At 43.6% G+C, this 18033-nt stretch overlaps 1 protein-coding gene and 1 pseudogene across 2 annotated transcripts; one reads left to right on the top strand and one right to left on the bottom strand.

Moving 5' to 3' along the window:
• Nucleotides 1-6553: 6553 nt before the first annotated feature.
• Nucleotides 6554-17905, top strand: maneal (mannosidase endo-alpha like). Of its 2 annotated transcripts, none has more exons than XM_028980383.1 (4): nt 6554-7495; nt 7859-7968; nt 14667-14743; nt 16988-17905. In XM_028980383.1, the coding sequence occupies exons 1-4, from the start codon at nt 7036-7038 to the stop codon at nt 17238-17240; spliced, it is 900 nt and encodes a 299-aa protein (XP_028836216.1). In that variant the 5' UTR covers nt 6554-7035; the 3' UTR covers nt 17241-17905. The 2 variants fall into 2 exon arrangements, with proteins under 2 accessions (XP_028836216.1, XP_028836215.1); XM_028980382.1 differs by having other exon boundaries at nt 16711-17905.
• LOC114791384 (uncharacterized) lies at nt 12336-12428 on the bottom strand (annotated as a pseudogene).
• Nucleotides 17906-18033: the final 128 nt, after the last annotated feature.

Genomic DNA, 18033 nt, shown 5'->3' with positions numbered 1-18033 from the left:
TCAATTCACTTAAGTGTAAAAGTCACATCAGTTTTGCTGACGAGAATTTAGATTCTGTTGTTGTCAGGACTTTATCCCTTTACATGTTTTCTTTTTATCAGAAGACTAACTTTTAACATGAAATTTAAATAATTGAAAATGTATCCTGAAATTGATCACATGAATATGGAAATGAGCCTCAGTGGGAGTGGCTCCGTGATTGCAGCGCTCAGGTAAGGGGGTATCGACCCAGACCCCGCCCCCCATACCACCTTGCCTGAATGAAAGCAGATAATCAATCACCAGATCTCCATGAGGGTCAATAATCTCATCTCCCGCAGAAAGCCCGGATTCTGCGCCCTGGGTCTTGGTTCTTGTTACAGGACTGAGGATCATCCAGGTCACTACACTCCACTGCACAACATTTAAACACGAAACAGGATAGACAAGGTACCGTTCTCACACTACAAAATGAATGATAAAACATTTTAATAATAATAAAATACATACAAACATTTCCACAAGAAATTCATAAATCAAAGCAGCTTCTGTCAGCCTTTCAGACAACCATCCATAATGCTAGTTTATTGCATTGGTAAAACATGAAAATGATTTTTTTATTCTGATTCATGATTCAAATGTATTTTTTGTAAATTAAAAAACTGTCTAATGCAAAAAAAAAATTCTTACATGTGATTTGTCAGCGCACATTTTTCAGTTCATGCTAATTTTCTGTTAAGAAAGAGGAGCTATTCCATGTGAAAGTGACACAGTGTGAAAAATCATCCGTAGACAATCCACTTACTGTACCTAAAACCTCTACTGTAGTAGGCAGTAGCAAAACGAATGTTTCATTTCCCAATTGTTCAGGTAGAAATAATAAGAACATGTTGAATGTGTAGAAAATGTGGTTCAAAAACTGTGGGTTGTTCTCTCCCAAATCTAGAAGGTAATGAACAAGTCTACCAATGGAGAACAATATTGTATTGCTTCTCAGCAATACAATACAAGAGAGCCTCGTTCTCTGTACACATCACGTCATTGTTTCCTGAAAATAATGGGAATTCTGCAGTAAAGTGTTATTCGAGGTAATCAATATTTGATCTGTATTTGATGGGGTTTTGTTACAGCCAGGTAAACAGTGGTTTTACTGGCCTTCACTGGTTTTCTATCGTACATGTGAACATGCAGTCAGTGAACTGTACAGTGACCTCTGCAAATACTTCTACATACATTTTTTGCACGAATATCTGTTCTTTCTATTTCCTTTCCAAACAGTCTTTACTCTAGATTCATTTGAGTCCATGGAGGACATGCCGTTGGAACTTTCAAAACCTTTTTTTCAAGATCACTCTTACACACTCACCCAAAGTCTTACACATAATCATGAACGTTCTTAAGGATTGGCAATCTTACCATTATCATCCATCCATTTTTTTGTGATCATCTTACTTTTACTTTAAGAGCACCATATATCACATGACACATATGTCAGAGGTCATGGAAAATTAACTTTCATAATTTTTCAGTAGCGTTAATCTGACATGAGGGCCAGCTAACTTTAACCAAAAGATCTTATTTTGTCCTTCACGTGGCTACTTTTTACTTTAGTACTTTAAATATGTTCTAGAGTTTAACTTCAGTATGTTTACTTTTTTGAGGATGTTGAACCAGTACTTCAGTATTTTTAACTGCAGTATCTGTTCTTCTGCTTGAGGGATGTTTGCACTTTTGCCACCTCTGGTAAATTTTAAGTGAATGGATGAGTGAGATAAAATTTCAGCACCACGGACAGAGCTGTGCTGCTGGAGGTCACTGGATAATTTCCCACATTTAATTATTTTTTTTCAAAAGAGGTATACTGAAAAAGTAGAAGAGAGTTATCATGAGAGGGACTCGTGGTTCAGGACGGACTGAAAATTAAATGAGAAAAATGCCATTAACACACGTCGGTCCTGTAACAGTAAGATATGTCAGGTTCTCTCTTCTGTAAATGACCATCTGCCCCGCACCCAGAGACATGGGCTTGAACGTAGCCATGAGGGGCAATAACTGATGATATTCTGCCCCCTAGCGGATACAATTTGAGCAAAAATGTCATTACATAAACAGAGATTATATGTCATTACATAAACAGAGATTATAACATATCTAAAAAATTATACACTATAGACTAGTCTCAACTAGCTCTAATTTTATTTGTAAATGTGAAACAGTAAATGTCATTATTATTATTAATATTTTATCACTTTTTTCTTCATTTACCACGTCCCTGAAGTAGGAATGCCGTGCCTCCTCTTTTGTTAAATGTCATGTAACGTCATACTTAGCTGTTTTGTGGAAATGTCTGAAAATGACCTCAGGGGTCGTTGGACACAAAGTGTAAGACATTACTTCTTCTGTTGTTTAAGTGTCCCTAATGCTTGCAGTTGCTTAGAAACCAGCGCTGTCACATGTCAAGTGTTTGCTTTGCCAAGGACATCTTTTACCCAGACAGGAAACTGAAGGACGAAAAGCAGCGATGGAAACAAGATGCACCCCATCTGCAGCACTGCTGCATTAGAACATTACATGTCCTTTATATCTCTGTTTGGAGATATTGTTATGAATACATAATAGAAATAGAGAAATATACATGTAGTCCATAGAAAAGTTTGACAGTTTAAAGCAGGAAAAATGGTCTTTGGTGTTCACACCATGAAGACCAGTGGATTTGACACTATGGTACAAGTTTTAGTTAGTAGTGAAAGTAGTGTTTCATCTTCCCAAGACTAACTCTGAATTAATCATTGAATATTCTGAAGTTTAAAACACACATAAATAAGTGAATGTGGCAAAAAATGTAAACAACTGTAAACTGTAAAAAAATGTAAACAACTGTAAACTGTAAAAAAATGTAAACTGTATGGTCTTCTATAGGCCAATGTCTACAGAGCAATGTTGTATTGCTGTTATGAATACACAAAGTGTCATCGTTTCATGAAAATACAGTTTAGGTAAATTTAGGGTTTTTGTTACATTAACCCAACACAGTGGATCAACCTGTCTGGTTGTCCGCACTGATGGCGCTTCCCCATTTACCGGCACCAAGAAATACACAGTCACCTGTGTCCTCAGTGGCTTGGTTGTGTCCGACCTCTACAACTCATACAAAATGCTGCAGCACGACTGATCTTCAACCTTCCCAAATTCTCCCACACCACTCCTCTGCTACGTTCCCTCCACTGGCTCCCAGTAGCTGCACGCATCAGATTCAAAATACTGATGCTGGCCTACAAAGCCAAACATGGAGTAGCCCCATCCTACCTCACAGCCCTTATTACACCTCGCACTGCACCTCGTATACTCCGAGCCTCCAGTACTGCTCGCCTGGTCCCTCCATCTCTGAAGGTAAAAGGAAAAAATTCATCTAGACTCTTCTCCGTCTTGGCCCCTCGGTGGTGGAATGAACTTCCCCTCGAGGTCAAAACAGATCAGTCACTGAGCACCTTCAAACGACAGCTCAAGACCTTCCTCTTTAGAGAATATTTAGATGAACTTGTAACCTTCTTATTGTCGTACTTGTGTGCAGAATATACAACAGAGCGAATAAAAAGATTGTATTCATAGTTAGGAGTCCTAGTGAACCAGAATTGATCTCTTCATCGATGGTAACTTGAAAGCACGTTGTAAGTCGCTCTGGATAAGGGCGTCTGCCAAATGCCGTAAATGTAAATGTAACAAACTTGCTTGCAGGCTATATAATGCGTTATTTTGTTTTCTCTGGTTTGTGGTTCGTCTGTGATGAAAGTCCCTTTTGCTGACGGTCCTGTAAACTGCTCAGCAATGCCATGGCAGAACAGCTCATACTAAAGCAATCTGTTGCTTCTATAGCTGCACAGTATTAGGGGTGGGGTCATTCTGAGCAGCACCTGAAGTGCAATGGTGGCCTAGAAAGTAAGGAAACTGACTCAGAAGTTGTGGTTTTTAATCCCGAACCGCCAAGGTGACACTGAGCAAAGCACCGTCCCCACACATTTCTCCCCGGGCGCCTGTCATGGCTGCCCACTGCTCACCAACGGTGATGGTTAAATACAGACAAAACATTTCATTCTATGCACCGTGTTCTGTGCTGCAGTGTTTCACAATGACAATCACTTTCACTTTTCAGCTCCAGTGTATCACCAAGATTTAGGGCCCACCCATGTTACATCCCTGGACGTATGCTCCCACATGTTCTGCGTGGCTGGCCCTGTTTTTGTGTCATGTCTCTTTTAGGTTGACTTCGAGGGAGGAGTTGAAGCCTACCAGCTCCACCTACCATCTGCCATTGGTCAGCTCCATCTATCTAAAGAGACTTCGGACGGTATTCAGGAGGTCCCCAGGGTCCACAGAGATCTGCAAGGAGCTCCGTTGGGGCTCTCATTCGTGTGTCTTGTTGCTTTGTGTGATAGACCATTTGTTGTTTGCCTGTTAGCTTTATGTGCCCTTTTTGTTAACTTATGTGCGTGTTTGAGTTATCCCCGCTGGACCACCCCTTCCTTTAAGCTGTATTGATGTTGGTTAGCTGGGCTGAGTCCGCTGTGTTATTGTACCTGTTAGCTCACTGTTAATAAAAGCACTGTTTGTAAAAAAAAAAAAAGTGTTGGTGTGAATCAAGAAGGAAGTGCTGTGAAGTGAAGGAATATGGCCAGAGGACAAGAATAACATAGACTGCCCAACCCTGTTTTGTGTGTGTTTTGTTGTTTCTATGTCTTTGTTTGTAATAAACGGTTAGCCATAAGTGCTGTTGCATTGTTTTGGAGTTTCTGCTCCTATGTCCCATTTGCTATGTCCCTGGTCTTCTTGCTTCACACCAACACTCTCTTCGCTTCACCAACAAGACCCTCTCTTCACTTCCCAAAGCAGACGGCATTTTGAATCCTCTTCCCTATTACAGCCCACCAATCATGGCAGGAAGGGGGAGGAGTGAAGGTCGTGGTCACAATGGGGAATCCGTTTAGCGATCGTCGTCACAAGAGGGGCAGGCAAAGTTCTAGGTCGGGGACAGGCAAAGGTCGTGGTCATGAATACCTAATCAGTCGAGCATGGGGAAATAGGGCTGGCGTCTCTGGAAATAAATTCGTCAAAGAGCGGGCAGTGTCTCCTCAGTGTCACCTAGCTTTTATACTTGGCTCTGCCCCCTCTCACTTCCGATTCCGGGTTGCCGTCTCCCCGGCACTCTCTGCTGGGCTGGAGGTGTATTGGCCGTGACACTCACATATAAATTATGTTCTAAAACAACATATATACCTTCATTAGAATAGAGGCAAAAGTTTGTAACAGGTTTTTTTAGTCTTTTAATCTGTTTTTTTTTTTATCTTAAAAACTTAAGTATTAAATACATTATTTAATAAATAAAAAGAAACTAAAGTTATTTCACCTCTATAGCATAGGTATTCACTGCGTATTGACTACATAAGATCTAATGGTTTTTGTTATTTTATTTTATCAGCATAGTTGTAGTGTTAAGCCATGTAATTAAAAGAAAAAAAAAAGATTGTTCTCTTAAAAAAGATAATTATGTATTTTTTCCTCGGTACAATGTTGACCTGTTATGGTTGAGAATACCAGATTCCAGAAAAAGAGGTAGAAGGATTACCTGTACTTGAGCACAATTTTCTCCTTTAAGACCAAGAAACGAGGCAGAGGTGATCAAGATATACTTTAAAAATGTTTAAATCATGTTTTTCTAAAAATCTTACAGTTGAGAAGAACCCTGGACACAACTTTTAAAAAAACATAATTTTATATTTCAAAACAATACTTCTTTTTCTACTGATATCAGAAGGAACTGTTCATTGTAGATTCTGAAAGTTTTTGAGGCATTTCTTTATTGTCTGAAGTTATGAATTCTTATCTGGGACAAAGGTCATATATATATAAAAACATTTTCACAGAAAAACATTATGAAAATTATGATCTGTTTGGTGATTTGACTCCAATCTACAATCCAAATGGAATGATCATCAGTCTTGTTGTACAACCCCAGATCATTTTCATATAAAGGAAGATATCGAGGTGCCCTGAATATCCTCCTGTCACTGAGTTTTAGGCCATGGCCTGTCACAATAATAACGAGTTCACTGCAAAGCAACGGAGTACCAGTTTTTGAAAGTGAACTGGGAGGGATAGGGTTCATTTGCCCCCGAAGATGGCGCCTCTTCCTCTGATTCTGGCCAAGCCAAGCCACGCCCACAGCCCCGCCTCCGTATAGCATGTCAGGAGCGACATTAAAAGGGTTGCCAGGTCCGCTGTTTCCGTGAGGATCTCGGAGCTTTTGAAATTTTGCACACCGAAGCATTCTGTACATGTCTCGCATCGTTTTTTAAAGTTTCATATGTATAACTTTACAATGAACCCTCCATATAATAAATATTAAACGGGCCTTCGACCCATTTTGCCCTCTCCTCCAAACGTAATTATCATGTTTCCCTTTAAAGACGAGTAGGATTTGTTATGGGAGGGACGTTCGGTGATATGATGATTTTATTGGACATTGCGCTGGTTTTGATTTGCCGTTGCTCCGTTTCTATTGGCCACTGGGTCGCGTTTGTGACCCAGACCTGGCAACGCCGCTATCAGCTTCAGTTCATGTAAAGGCTTCTTCTGGAAAGGCCAGCATTCTCGGCCATCACCGGGGATTTTTACCAGCTGAAATATAACGCGATGTGGCGTGACACGGCGACGCGTGAAAACGACACGGGTGACGACTGTTCCGCCGCCGTGGAACCATGTACCGAGAGTATCGATTAGCGGGGCGCGCAGCGGCTGCTGGAAGATGGAGGTATCCTCTTTTTCCGCGTTGTCGATCACAACAGTAAAATAATATTTTTTGGAAAAAGTTGCGACGCGACTGTGGAAAATGCGAATGGAACGTGGAGCAACGCGCAATAACCGCAACCATGTAGATCCAAGAAATGTCCAACCTCGAGACAGCACCGCATCATCATCATCATCATCATCGGCGGATTCCGGAGGCGGGGCTGCAGGCTGGGTCAACTTTCCCGCGCTCTAATTGGCATAATTAAGTGAAGCATGGCTCGCCTCCGGAGGAAAGCCTGCGTGGCTCTTTTCCTCTTCACCCTCTTCGTCTTCGGGACCATGATGGGCTTGAGAACCCTGAAGCCCAGCGACGGCTTCTCCGATCTGGCCCCGGGCTTAGACCCCATGCCCGTGGACCGGCGCCCCGCGTCCCCCGGCGGTCACACCAAGGTGGTCCTGTCCCACTCCGGCCCGGACAGGAGCATCTTCTACGACGTGCACATCTTCTACTACATGTGGTACGGCAGCCCGCAGATGGACGGCAAGTACCTGCACTGGGACCATGTCCTGGTCCCGCACTGGGACCCTAAGATCGCGGCCAGCTACCCGAAGGGGAGGCACGCCCCGCCGGAGGACCTGGGCTGCAGCTTCTACCCGGAACTGGGTCCGTACAGCTCCCGAGACCCCGAGGTGCTGGAGTCGCACATGGAGCAGATGGAGGCGGCGGCGGCAGGTTCTGGACATTTTTTACCTTCATATGTAAATAAGGCCGAAATTTGGGGCAGGATTATTGTGGCGCTGGGGCTGAGTGGGGCGGGGAGGACCGGGCAAGCTAGTGTAGCACCAGAGGGCCGGGCCGGGTTTGACTGGTGTGTCTTTGTCCAGCCCATCTAATGACGGGAAGTTTCACCACCTTTTACCGTACAACTGTACATCACGGTGGAATGAAAGACCACCGGCTGGATTTCGGCGAGGGCCATCCCCCCATTATAATCCAAAGCCACATCATACACTCCATTCATCCTACTTTAAGCCCCCTTTAAAATAGTACACAGCAGAAATATTAAAGGTGACGTGATGTTCTGCTTGGTCGTAGGGGTGTTGGTGGTGTCCTGGTACCCCCCCGGTCTTGCGGATGACAACGGGGAGTCCACTGAGGATTTGGTACCGGCTCTGCTGGATGCCGCACATCGTCACAGCCTGAAGGTGAGACGGCACATGCCGGGGTTGCATAACGTGTTATAATAGGATTCATATTTCAAAATTCCCTCTGATGGTCATTAAAAAGCTTTTTTTTTCACATTTGTGCTGAAATTGAGTAAAAGTCATGGAAATAATTTTGCAAAAATGTGTAAGAACCCTGCTCTGAAGCTCGTGCCGTTTTAAAGATTTTTTTTCTGCAGACAGCTAGTAGTTTCACTGAGCAATTGACCAAAAAAGCCAATTAGGTCAGAAAATGGCATCTGAGAGACGCCATCTGCGTCCATTCTCTCCGCTTCATCTGTCCACCGTAGGCCTTCATGAAATGTTTAAAGGGCTGCTTCCTTAGTAACGTGACACGAGTAATGTCAGATGCACTCGGCTCATTAAGAAGTGGGATGGCAGCCCACCCGAAGCAAAGCTCCCAGAAGTCCCCCCGGCCAGATCCTCAGCTGAATGCCTTGTGCAGCCTGGGCTCCGTGTTGGGAAATTTTGCTTGTGTTGATGATGGAGGATCTTCATCTTCAGGCTGACTGGTGGTGCGTTATTAAAGAGACGCTTCACTTGCCCATGAATGAGGGAGTCTGAACCTTTTAAAGCGTTTCTCTCCAGCTGAGCAGCATCAATAATGCAGCATTTTAACAGGGCAAATCATCTTGTTTCATGAAAGCGGGCAGCCAAACAGTAGAAGCATGCATGCAGCTAATTATTATTTAAATACAGATTTAAAAAATGTTTTTGGTGTCTTGTCAGCTTCTCTAATTAGTGCGTTCCAAAATGGACATTTCCTCTCACTTTTCCTAGCAGACTGTATCTAGTCAGTAAAATTAAGGCAACAGATTAATTAATTAATAGTATTTTGAGGTAAATTATATGAACTCTTTTATTGTCATGCATTAAATATGAGAAGAACATGATTAAATAGTTGCCATGGGAATAAGAAACCTTGAAATCTGTAAATAGGACACATGAAAAATGTTTACATAATTTATATATAACTATTTGTATAGGGTTAAGTGCATTAATCATTCGAATTAATTCAATGCAGTCAACACAATCTAAATATCATTCTAAGATTAACAAATGTAAGCATAAAAGATGAAGAATGATGCCAACATTAAAACAACACAAACAGTGATGAAGGTGGTGACAAAAGACTGGCCTCCACCTTACAGCTTTAAGGGGGGCAGTGGTGGCCTAGTGGTTAAGGAAGCGGCCCCATAATTAGAAGGTTGCCGGTTCAAATCCCGTTCTGCCAAGGTGCCACTGAGGTGCCACGGAGCAAAGCACCGTCTCCACACACTGCTCCCCTGTCGCCTGTCATGGCTGCCCATTGCTCACTCTGGGTGATGGGTTAAATGCAGAGGACAAATTTCACTGTGTGCACCGTGTACTGTGCTGCTGTGTATCACATGTGACAATCACTTCACTTAAATAAGGCATGCAACACAAAGTGCCTGCTTTATATTAGGCTAGGTTCACTAAAACATCTCCCTATATGAAATACCATGAATATTCATGCTTTACTTAAAGGGCCCCTATCATGAAAAGGTCACTTTGCGAGATTACTTAACATTAATTCGAGTTCCTCTAGCCTGTCTATGGTCCTGCAGTGGCTAGAAAGGGCGATAGGTGTAAAGAGTGTTTTGACCATTCTGTTTCGCCGTTTAGAGAGCAGCAGCTCAGACGGTCGGATCTGGAATTTGTCCCCTTATGATGTCATAATAGGAAAGGTTACTTCCCGTTTCTCATGCTTTGTCCGCCCAGAGAATTTCCCGCCCTGCCTCTGAAACATTATCTCCAACCGTGATGGCTTCCAAACATACGAAGCATTGCAATTGCTCAATGATTGCACGTAAAAATGAGCACAAATGTGTTTTCGTAGTTCCGTCATGCGAGACTCTGAAGAACCAGTGGGTTCATTTTATTTTTCTGGAAAAACGCAGACACGACTTCCTGTCTGCGCAAACATTGTGGTTGGTGAATGATGTTGATGACGTCATTTCCAGGAATTCCCGCTCAACTTCTATAGGCCGCTCTCCTCCTCATTAGCAGAAACAATGATTTGAAAAATGAAAAAGAATAGAAATTATTTAACTCTGTCACTCTGTTGGATTCATTTAATTAAAGTCTATGTAAAATTAAGGTAAAATTAGTATCAGTTTGCACTGCTGTGAATAGAAATGAAGGTCTGCTGCTCAGAGTTGTCCTTGGAGCCCTGGCTTTTCACAAAGGGACTGTGGATCAGGGAAATGCGGGGTTTCATGCTACAGCTATTGGCCTCAAGATGTTCCTGCTCCTCCTCCTCCGCCAGTTGAGCTGGAGGCTTAGAAATAATGCATCTGCTGCAGAGATCCAAAATGAGATGCAGCATGCCATGCGAGCTTCACCATGGGTGCAAATAGACAGTTAGGATGCTTAATTGAAATATTCATTTCTAATTTACACGATACAAATGATATGTGTATATGATTAAATTGTGTTATTAGCTTTGTCATTATATAATAACAACCAGAAGCAGTCTTTGCATGAATGAACTATATGCAATTGGCTAATAATGCCATATATTTTTCAAAAAAGCAAATTTTGACTGTAAAAGCATAGTTGATTTTAGAAACAAGATGCCGTGTTGTACCTGAATCCCCACTGCTGCTGTGTCAGTTGTCCTCAACTCGTAACTTCTCCAGGGGCTATATTCCCAGACTGTATGGATGACCTGGCGTTATACATCTAGATGAGCTTCCACACTTTGTGATGTGTGAGCCATTTTCAGGGACTGAGCAAAGTCACTATGTTGTGGTGATGTTGTTAGTGTGTTTTACAGCTGGGTTGAATGTTCAGGCCTTGATTTTAGTGTGACGCCAACTAACAGCAATTGTCATCGTACACTGTTGTTTTGGATCATTCAAGAAAAAAAGAAATCAGATTCTACATATACACAAAAAAATTGTTTTAAAGCATGTCCTATGGGAATAAGAGGCTAATATTTTGACCTACACGCAATGGTCTGTCATCTTTTGTCCTCTGGCCACTTCTGTCACATCTGATCGGGCGTGGCAGAGGGGGTTTGTCATGGAATCAGCTGAGTCCGCCGAGGATGTAAGTTCCCCAGCAGCTCTTAAGACGTCTGGACAATCTGAGCCGCGGCCTGTGCCAAGTCCAGACTGTCACATAAAGTGGTGGCTTGTCATCGCGCTGCTCCATTTCAGCCAAACTGTTATTGATTTAACAGAGCCAAACAAAATCCACATAAACTTTAACTGCGCCGAGCCACTTTACCAACATGCAGCACTTTATATCTAGTAATAAATGTGGCACCCATGTTACACAGCAAAGCTGTGCAACTGATCGGCAAAAACGGGGAGGGGACAGAAAGCGTCCTCGGCGTCCGCAGGGCTGCGGGAAGCCGTGTTTTCGCGCGTGTGCGTGCTGTGGCTCCCATGACTCAGTTTGCTTCCCTGAACAGTGCAGGCCCTAAGGTGCTGTAAATGTTCCTGACAGTAAGTAGGCCATGTCACCGAGAGGGTCCCGGGTGGGCGGCCAGCGATTTCGGAGGAAGCGAGTGGCCGTCTCGCTGTACAATTCCATTAGTTCACTCCCGTCCGCTCGCTGCAGACACAGAGATCGTTCAGATTTATTTGTTGACAGGGAAATGCTTTGTAGTAGTTTCCTTGTACAGTGCGTACGGCCCGAGGACAGGACTGTACTTTTAATAAACCGCAACGCATGATTATTGATCAGAAAGGCTTTATGTGTGATTAAATGACATCTCTCACTGTGAGATGTGGAGATGGAGCTCCCTCACTCACCTGGGTTGGGGGGATTCTAGCTAATCAGGGCTAATGTCATCATTCAAATCCTTCATGGAAACTAAAAAGTCAGTTTATAACCCAGAAGACCACAACGTCCCAGGTTTAAACCCCACTTATTACCATTGTGTCCCTGAGCAAGACAACTACTGATTGTACGTCCCTCTGGATAAGGGTTCAAATTAATTGCCATAAACATAATATATCAGAGGACAATATTATCTGAACAGCTCAATTGCATAAAGTTTAATCTCGGGGTCACACTTCTATATATACTGCAGTGGTACACAACCTTCTTCATTAGTGAATTGTTAGTGAAAAGTGAAAGTGAAGTGTGAAACACTGCAGCACAGCACACAGTGACACAATGTAATGTGTCCTCTGTATTTAACCATCACCCTTGGTGAGCATTGAGCAGCCATGACATGCGCCCCGGGAAGCAGTGTGTGGGGACGGTGCTTTGATCAGTGGAACCTCAGTGGAACCTTGGCGGATTGGTGATTAGAACCAGCAACCTTCTGATTACGGGGCAACTTCCTTACCCGTTAGGCCACCACTGCCCCAAAAAATATGGAGCGCTTCACGGATTTGTGTGTCATCCTTTCGCAGGGGCCATGCTAATCTTATATGTGCATATGTGCAGCCGTAGCAAGCCACTCAACCGTAGATGGCCACTCCCTTCTTCACTTTTTATGGTGACCTCATGCTAATTTGCTCTGGGACCGTGTATATTATAAGAACCGTAAATCCAGCAACATTCTGAATTAATTAAAATGCTTTGCAAATGTCTTTCGGCCATCGCTTCTTCATCATCACCATCTTCACAGCATTTTTACCGTGAGCGTTTTTCGTTAGTTTTCCTTAGTCAGTGACTGTACTGTACTTCTGAGTTTGTGTCACTGTGACACAAGGACACCCACTACTTCGCTGCCATGGCAACTGGGTAGAAAGGCCTGAACCTTTGAGCCCAGGCTGTTTTATTGAAAAAGAACAGCAGGAAATGTTACATTTTTTAGGTAGAAATTTTAGTAGAAACTCAGTCTGGCCTGGTGCTGATTATTATAATTTTAAGGGTAACCTTAATTTTTTTAAATAAATGTCTTTTGTCAGCCAGCCCTGCCTGTTTCATATTTCAATATATCTGCAAATACTCTGCAAAATGGGCTACATAAAAACACATAATATATTGTATATTTGGGAAAAATCCATCCTGCTGAGAAGATGCCTTCAACTTGTGACAGAAGTTGAAAAAAATGAAATGAAAAAATGGACTGGGCGCCGCACATCTGTTACTGTATCCTAAATGTAGAGAGCCGACAGTCACACATGCCGCCAACGGCCATTCGGCTGGCCACAGTCTCGGGTGACGCTTCCAGTGAGGTGTTACCTTCATTTGGATAATAGCTCCAGTTCTCAGTGCCGTTTCCCCCCAGATGGACATCAGGACATCAGCGGCGAGCCTTTGGTCATATATAATTCACGGTCACTGTATACACCGTTCTGCCCGCGGCCTGTTCATTAATGGATGAATGTAAAAAGGCTTCCTCTCCCCCGAGAAGAGAAAACTGCTCATTAACCATTCCTTATGACGACGACAACGCAAGCGGCCTTTTTAACCGGTTTCCGTTCACACCACACTACATTGCAGAGGCACCAATTAAAAGTTTGTCGGTGTAGGGGTCAGAGTTCAGCCAAGGACACAACCTGCCAGCCCAACCCGAATTTCTCCCAGCGAGGCGTGAGGGCTAATTAGCTGCAGAAGAAGGTCCTGACTACTGAATACGTGCAGGGAGACCTGCTGTCCCCATCAGCGAACCTGCAGCTTCATCTGACTCGATCTGTCCCTCACCGATCTGTATTCCGGATCCGTCTGATCGGCATAGGGCTGAAATAAAATCGCTGGCGCTGGGCTTATTGGAAGAGTCGTGTGGTAAATGCATAAAGAATAGATGGAGATCTTCATTTCATATAATTTTGAATAAGATGTTTGAGCAAATATTTAAGTGCAGAAGCTTAGTCAAATGAGTGGGGAGATGCTTAAACTAAAAAAAGTTTCAATTCAAATTTTATATTTATATTTGCAGCATTTATCAGACGTCCCTTATCCAGAGCGACTTACAATCAGTAGTTACAGGGACAGTACCCCTGGAGCAACTTAGGGTTAAGTGTCTTGCTCAGGGACACAATGGTAGTAAGTGGGATTTGAACCTGGGTCTTCTGGTTCATAGGCGAGTGTGTTACCCACTAGGCTACTACCATCCTATTCATGTCATTTTATATTCAAGTCTATTAGCAGTGAATAACATCATTATTTCAACAGAAGTTCAGAATATAGTGTTAATGCGCTAACAAGAAATTATTATTATTAAATTCAGTCATTCAGGAACGTCCATGGTAGCAACAACGGGTGTCTGAGATTAGAATAGTCGTCTGTTTTCTCACAATTCAGTCAGCTTTTCGTATTTGAATGGGAATTAGTCTGAGGAGAAACCTCTCGCAGGGAATGACTGTGCCGAAATGGTGCTGGAGCTAAATCACGGTGTGGAGAGAGTTGGCCACAACCGACCATTAACTGATGGCTCAAGATGAGTGAAATATGTATCCAGAGAAGACGGCGCGTAATGAATGTGCTTGGAGCAAGAGTCGTGCACATTGCTTCCCTCTGCGTCGCTGTGAATGATCCTGGCTTCAGCCAAAAAACAGCGAACCACTCTGCATAATGAAATCACGCTTCATGAATAAAACACCTCATCAAATTAAAAGGGCCACAAATACACAACAAAAGTGAATGCTGTGCTGTTCTGTAATATGCTTTTTTTATTGACTGGATAATGGGCAGATTTAAAAAAAAAAAAACGACGCCATCACACATGACCTTCCTTCCATGTTTTCCAGGTTGCTTTTCATCTTCAGCCATACAAGGGGAGGACTGACCATTCTGTTCATGACAACATTAAATACATCATTGACAGGTCAGCACTCCTTCAATCACCCCACTCTGAGGGACCTGCATTTATAATGCTGTTCATTGCATCCGTGGTTCTCAAACCAAATGCTCAGGCTCCCTCTCCGAGATGATTAGCAACAGTGTCTGAGTGTTTAAATGCCGTGCAGTTATCACTCTTAATATGCTAATACCATTAGGAGTACAATAGGCTCCTGTATAAACTAGGTGTAAACTAGTTAAATATGGCCTGCGCTGCTGTTTTTAATACCAGTCATAATGGAGATACAGGGAGAGGTGGAACTAATCAAAATGACAGGTTTGAGAACCACTGGATTATCTATGAGATTACATGTACACGTTTGAATGGTGCACTAATGCATGGCATTATCATGTCTATATAGATGTCACTTTATTTCCTGTCCTTATTTAAAGATAGAAGTTAAAGTCTTCTAAAGTAAAGTCTTCTAAAGTAAATGGAAGACGTGGAGTCCCAGATTGCCTTTTGACCTGACCCTGTGTCACAACTGGCCTTTCATGGATGACCAGAAGTGATAATATTTCCTCAGGGTGACTTTAAATTCAGCCCTTTCACGTGTGACAAAGGCTACTTTGTAGCAGCGGGTAGGAACACCTCAGAGCCGCTCACGGGCCACTGCGCTTGACGAAGAGCACACAGCGTGCCACACTTCTGGCCAACGTCCCGCTTGGCTCACGTTGTACGCATGCAGCTCTCGTCTGTTAATAAAACCTTTACAGCAAAAACCTCTTTACAGAGGCAGAACCCGCCTCCTTGAAAAGCGCAGCGCGTTTTGTCCTGGTTTTAGTCAGAACGTCAGTGTAATCTGGCGTGTACGTTTGGTCGTGGAGGCTTCAGAGTTGATGCGGCTCCCCTGTGGGACTTTGTTTTACCCCTTGACAGCGTAGGGGTCCAGCTGTGGGTAGCAGCTGGAACTGGAGGCTCGTAGGCCCTAGAAGCACCTGGTCTCTTAAAAGGACACTTCAGACATTTCACCAATTGGAATTTCACTTTCAAATATTTTGTATTAAATGTGATGCTGAAGGCTGCAACCGAGAGACATTTAGCCGCTGTTAATGCTCATATTTCAGTTGAAAATGGCTAATGTTAGAGCTATTTTGGAACAGGCACATGCACAGATAAACCCCTGCTGGTGTTCATGCACCTGCCATTTTGGCCTCTGCAATTTAATTTTTTTAAATTTTATTTGCAGCATTTAATACCTGGTTCCTACTTTAAATGTCACTTAGTGAGATTATTTAACATTAATACGAGTTCCCCTAGCCTGTCTATGGTCCTGCACTGGCAAGAAATGGCGATATGTATAAAGAGTGCTTTGATCATTCTGCTTCGCCATTTAGAGAGCGGCAGCTCAGACCGTTGGATCTGGAATTTGTCCCTACATGTTGTCATAAGGGGAAAGGTTACCTCCCGTTTCTCATGCTTTTTCAGTGAATTTTCCACCCCTCCCCTAAAACAGTCTCTCCACTCCAAACGTACAAAGCATTGCAGTTGCCTGGTGATTGGATGTAAAAATGAACACAAATGTATTTTTTTAGTTTTGTCTTTTTTTTTGCAAAACCGCCACCGAGACTCATTGTGATTTGAGAATGTTGGTGAATGGTGTGCTGACATCATTTCCGCTAACCTCCCTCAACTTTTATAGCCCGCTCGGGTCTCTCATCCCGACTCTCTCCACCTCATTTGGATTTAAAGCTACAGACACGGAAACGGCACGTCCTGGGGAAATCTTATTGTGGGACTGGATCAAAGTGGCTGTAATTCTGCACCAAGGCTGAATTTCAGAAAGAGACTTCAGATTCAGTATTAGGGGACACTAACACAGAAATAAAAGCAAAAAAAATTCATGTCATGGGACCTTGATCCTGTTCCCCAGTCCCTCTAGTGTTTTGTTGTGTTGGTTTGACAGTACCAGCATCTGGATTGAAAACTTAAAATCTTTCTTCCACTTGCAGGTATGGGGATCATGGAGCGTTTTACAGATTCACCTCGAGCACAGGGAAAGTCCTGCCTATGTTTTACGTCTATGACTCATATTTGACCCCGCCAGAGGCCTGGTCTGACCTTTTGAGCCCCACAGGGTCACACAGCCTGAGAGGCACACCCTACGATGGCATCTTCATCGCCCTGATCGTGGAAGAACGGCACAAACACGACATCCTGGCAGCCGGCTTTGATGGCATGTACACCTACTTTGCCTCTAATGGCTTCTCCTTTGGCTCCTCCCACCAGAACTGGAAGGCCATCAAGGCATTCTGCGACGGAAACAACCTGCTGTTCGTGCCCAGTGTGGGGCCGGGCTACATCGACACCAGCGTGCGTCCGTGGAACAACCACAACACACGCAACCGCGTCAACGGACGCTATTACGAGACGGCCCTGCAGGCGGCACTCAACATCCGGCCCGAGATCGTCACCATCACGTCCTTCAACGAGTGGCACGAGGGCACGCAGATCGAGAGAGCCGTGCCCAAGAAGACGGTGACCCGGCTGTACCTGGACTACCAGCCTCACTTGCCAGACCTGTACCTGGATCTTACGAGAAGGTGGGCTGAACAGTTCAACAAGGAGAAGGAGCAGTGGCTCATGTGACAATGGCCATTTTCAACGTGTGTTCGGTACATTTCTGTACGCGACGAAGCACCACTGAGGATTCTCTATTGAGCTGCCGGCCCCTCCGACGACTGAGGACACGCTGGTTCTAACCCTGAGGTAAATCACTACTTCTGTCCCGACCTTCCACCATAACTGTGTGTGTGTGTCTGTTTTGTGTTTCTCACTTTTCAACGTCTGCTAGTCAGAAATATGGGTTCTTTCTCACAATTCCGTGGAATACAACAGAAAAACGCTCATTCCCTACCAAAGGTAATAAGAGCCCGAGTGAACACTGATGGCTAACGAAGCAGACGTGTTCGTTAGCGTGTGAAACAGTGTTCCAGTGTCAGGAACCGTGCAAGGGCACTGAAGCAGGAGCAGGCTCTTTCAGGACAACGTTTTCTGCAGAAAAGCCCAACAGAGCCATGACGTGCACTACTGGCAGCCATTCAGCCGAGCGTTGTCACTAATTGACGTAACAGCTTGTGACATCTGTATTTTTAAAAAAATGCTGTGAATTCATGCCATTATTTAAAAATAAAAATAATATCCTAACTTGATGGCTGCATTATTTTAATAAATGCTGGTTAATGCATCTTAGTGGCCCTGGCAGGCTGCTGTTCACTTTTTTTGTGTCACCATCAACTTTTGTTTCTTTTTTGTAATAATAGAATCCATGAAAA

This window comes from Denticeps clupeoides, chromosome 5 (genome assembly GCF_900700375.1).
Source record: "Denticeps clupeoides chromosome 5, fDenClu1.1, whole genome shotgun sequence".
NCBI classification, from domain to species: domain Eukaryota; kingdom Metazoa; phylum Chordata; class Actinopteri; order Clupeiformes; family Denticipitidae; genus Denticeps; species Denticeps clupeoides.
The sequence above is the reverse complement of the archived record's forward strand: the minus strand, read 5'-3'. Positions and strand labels throughout refer to the sequence as shown.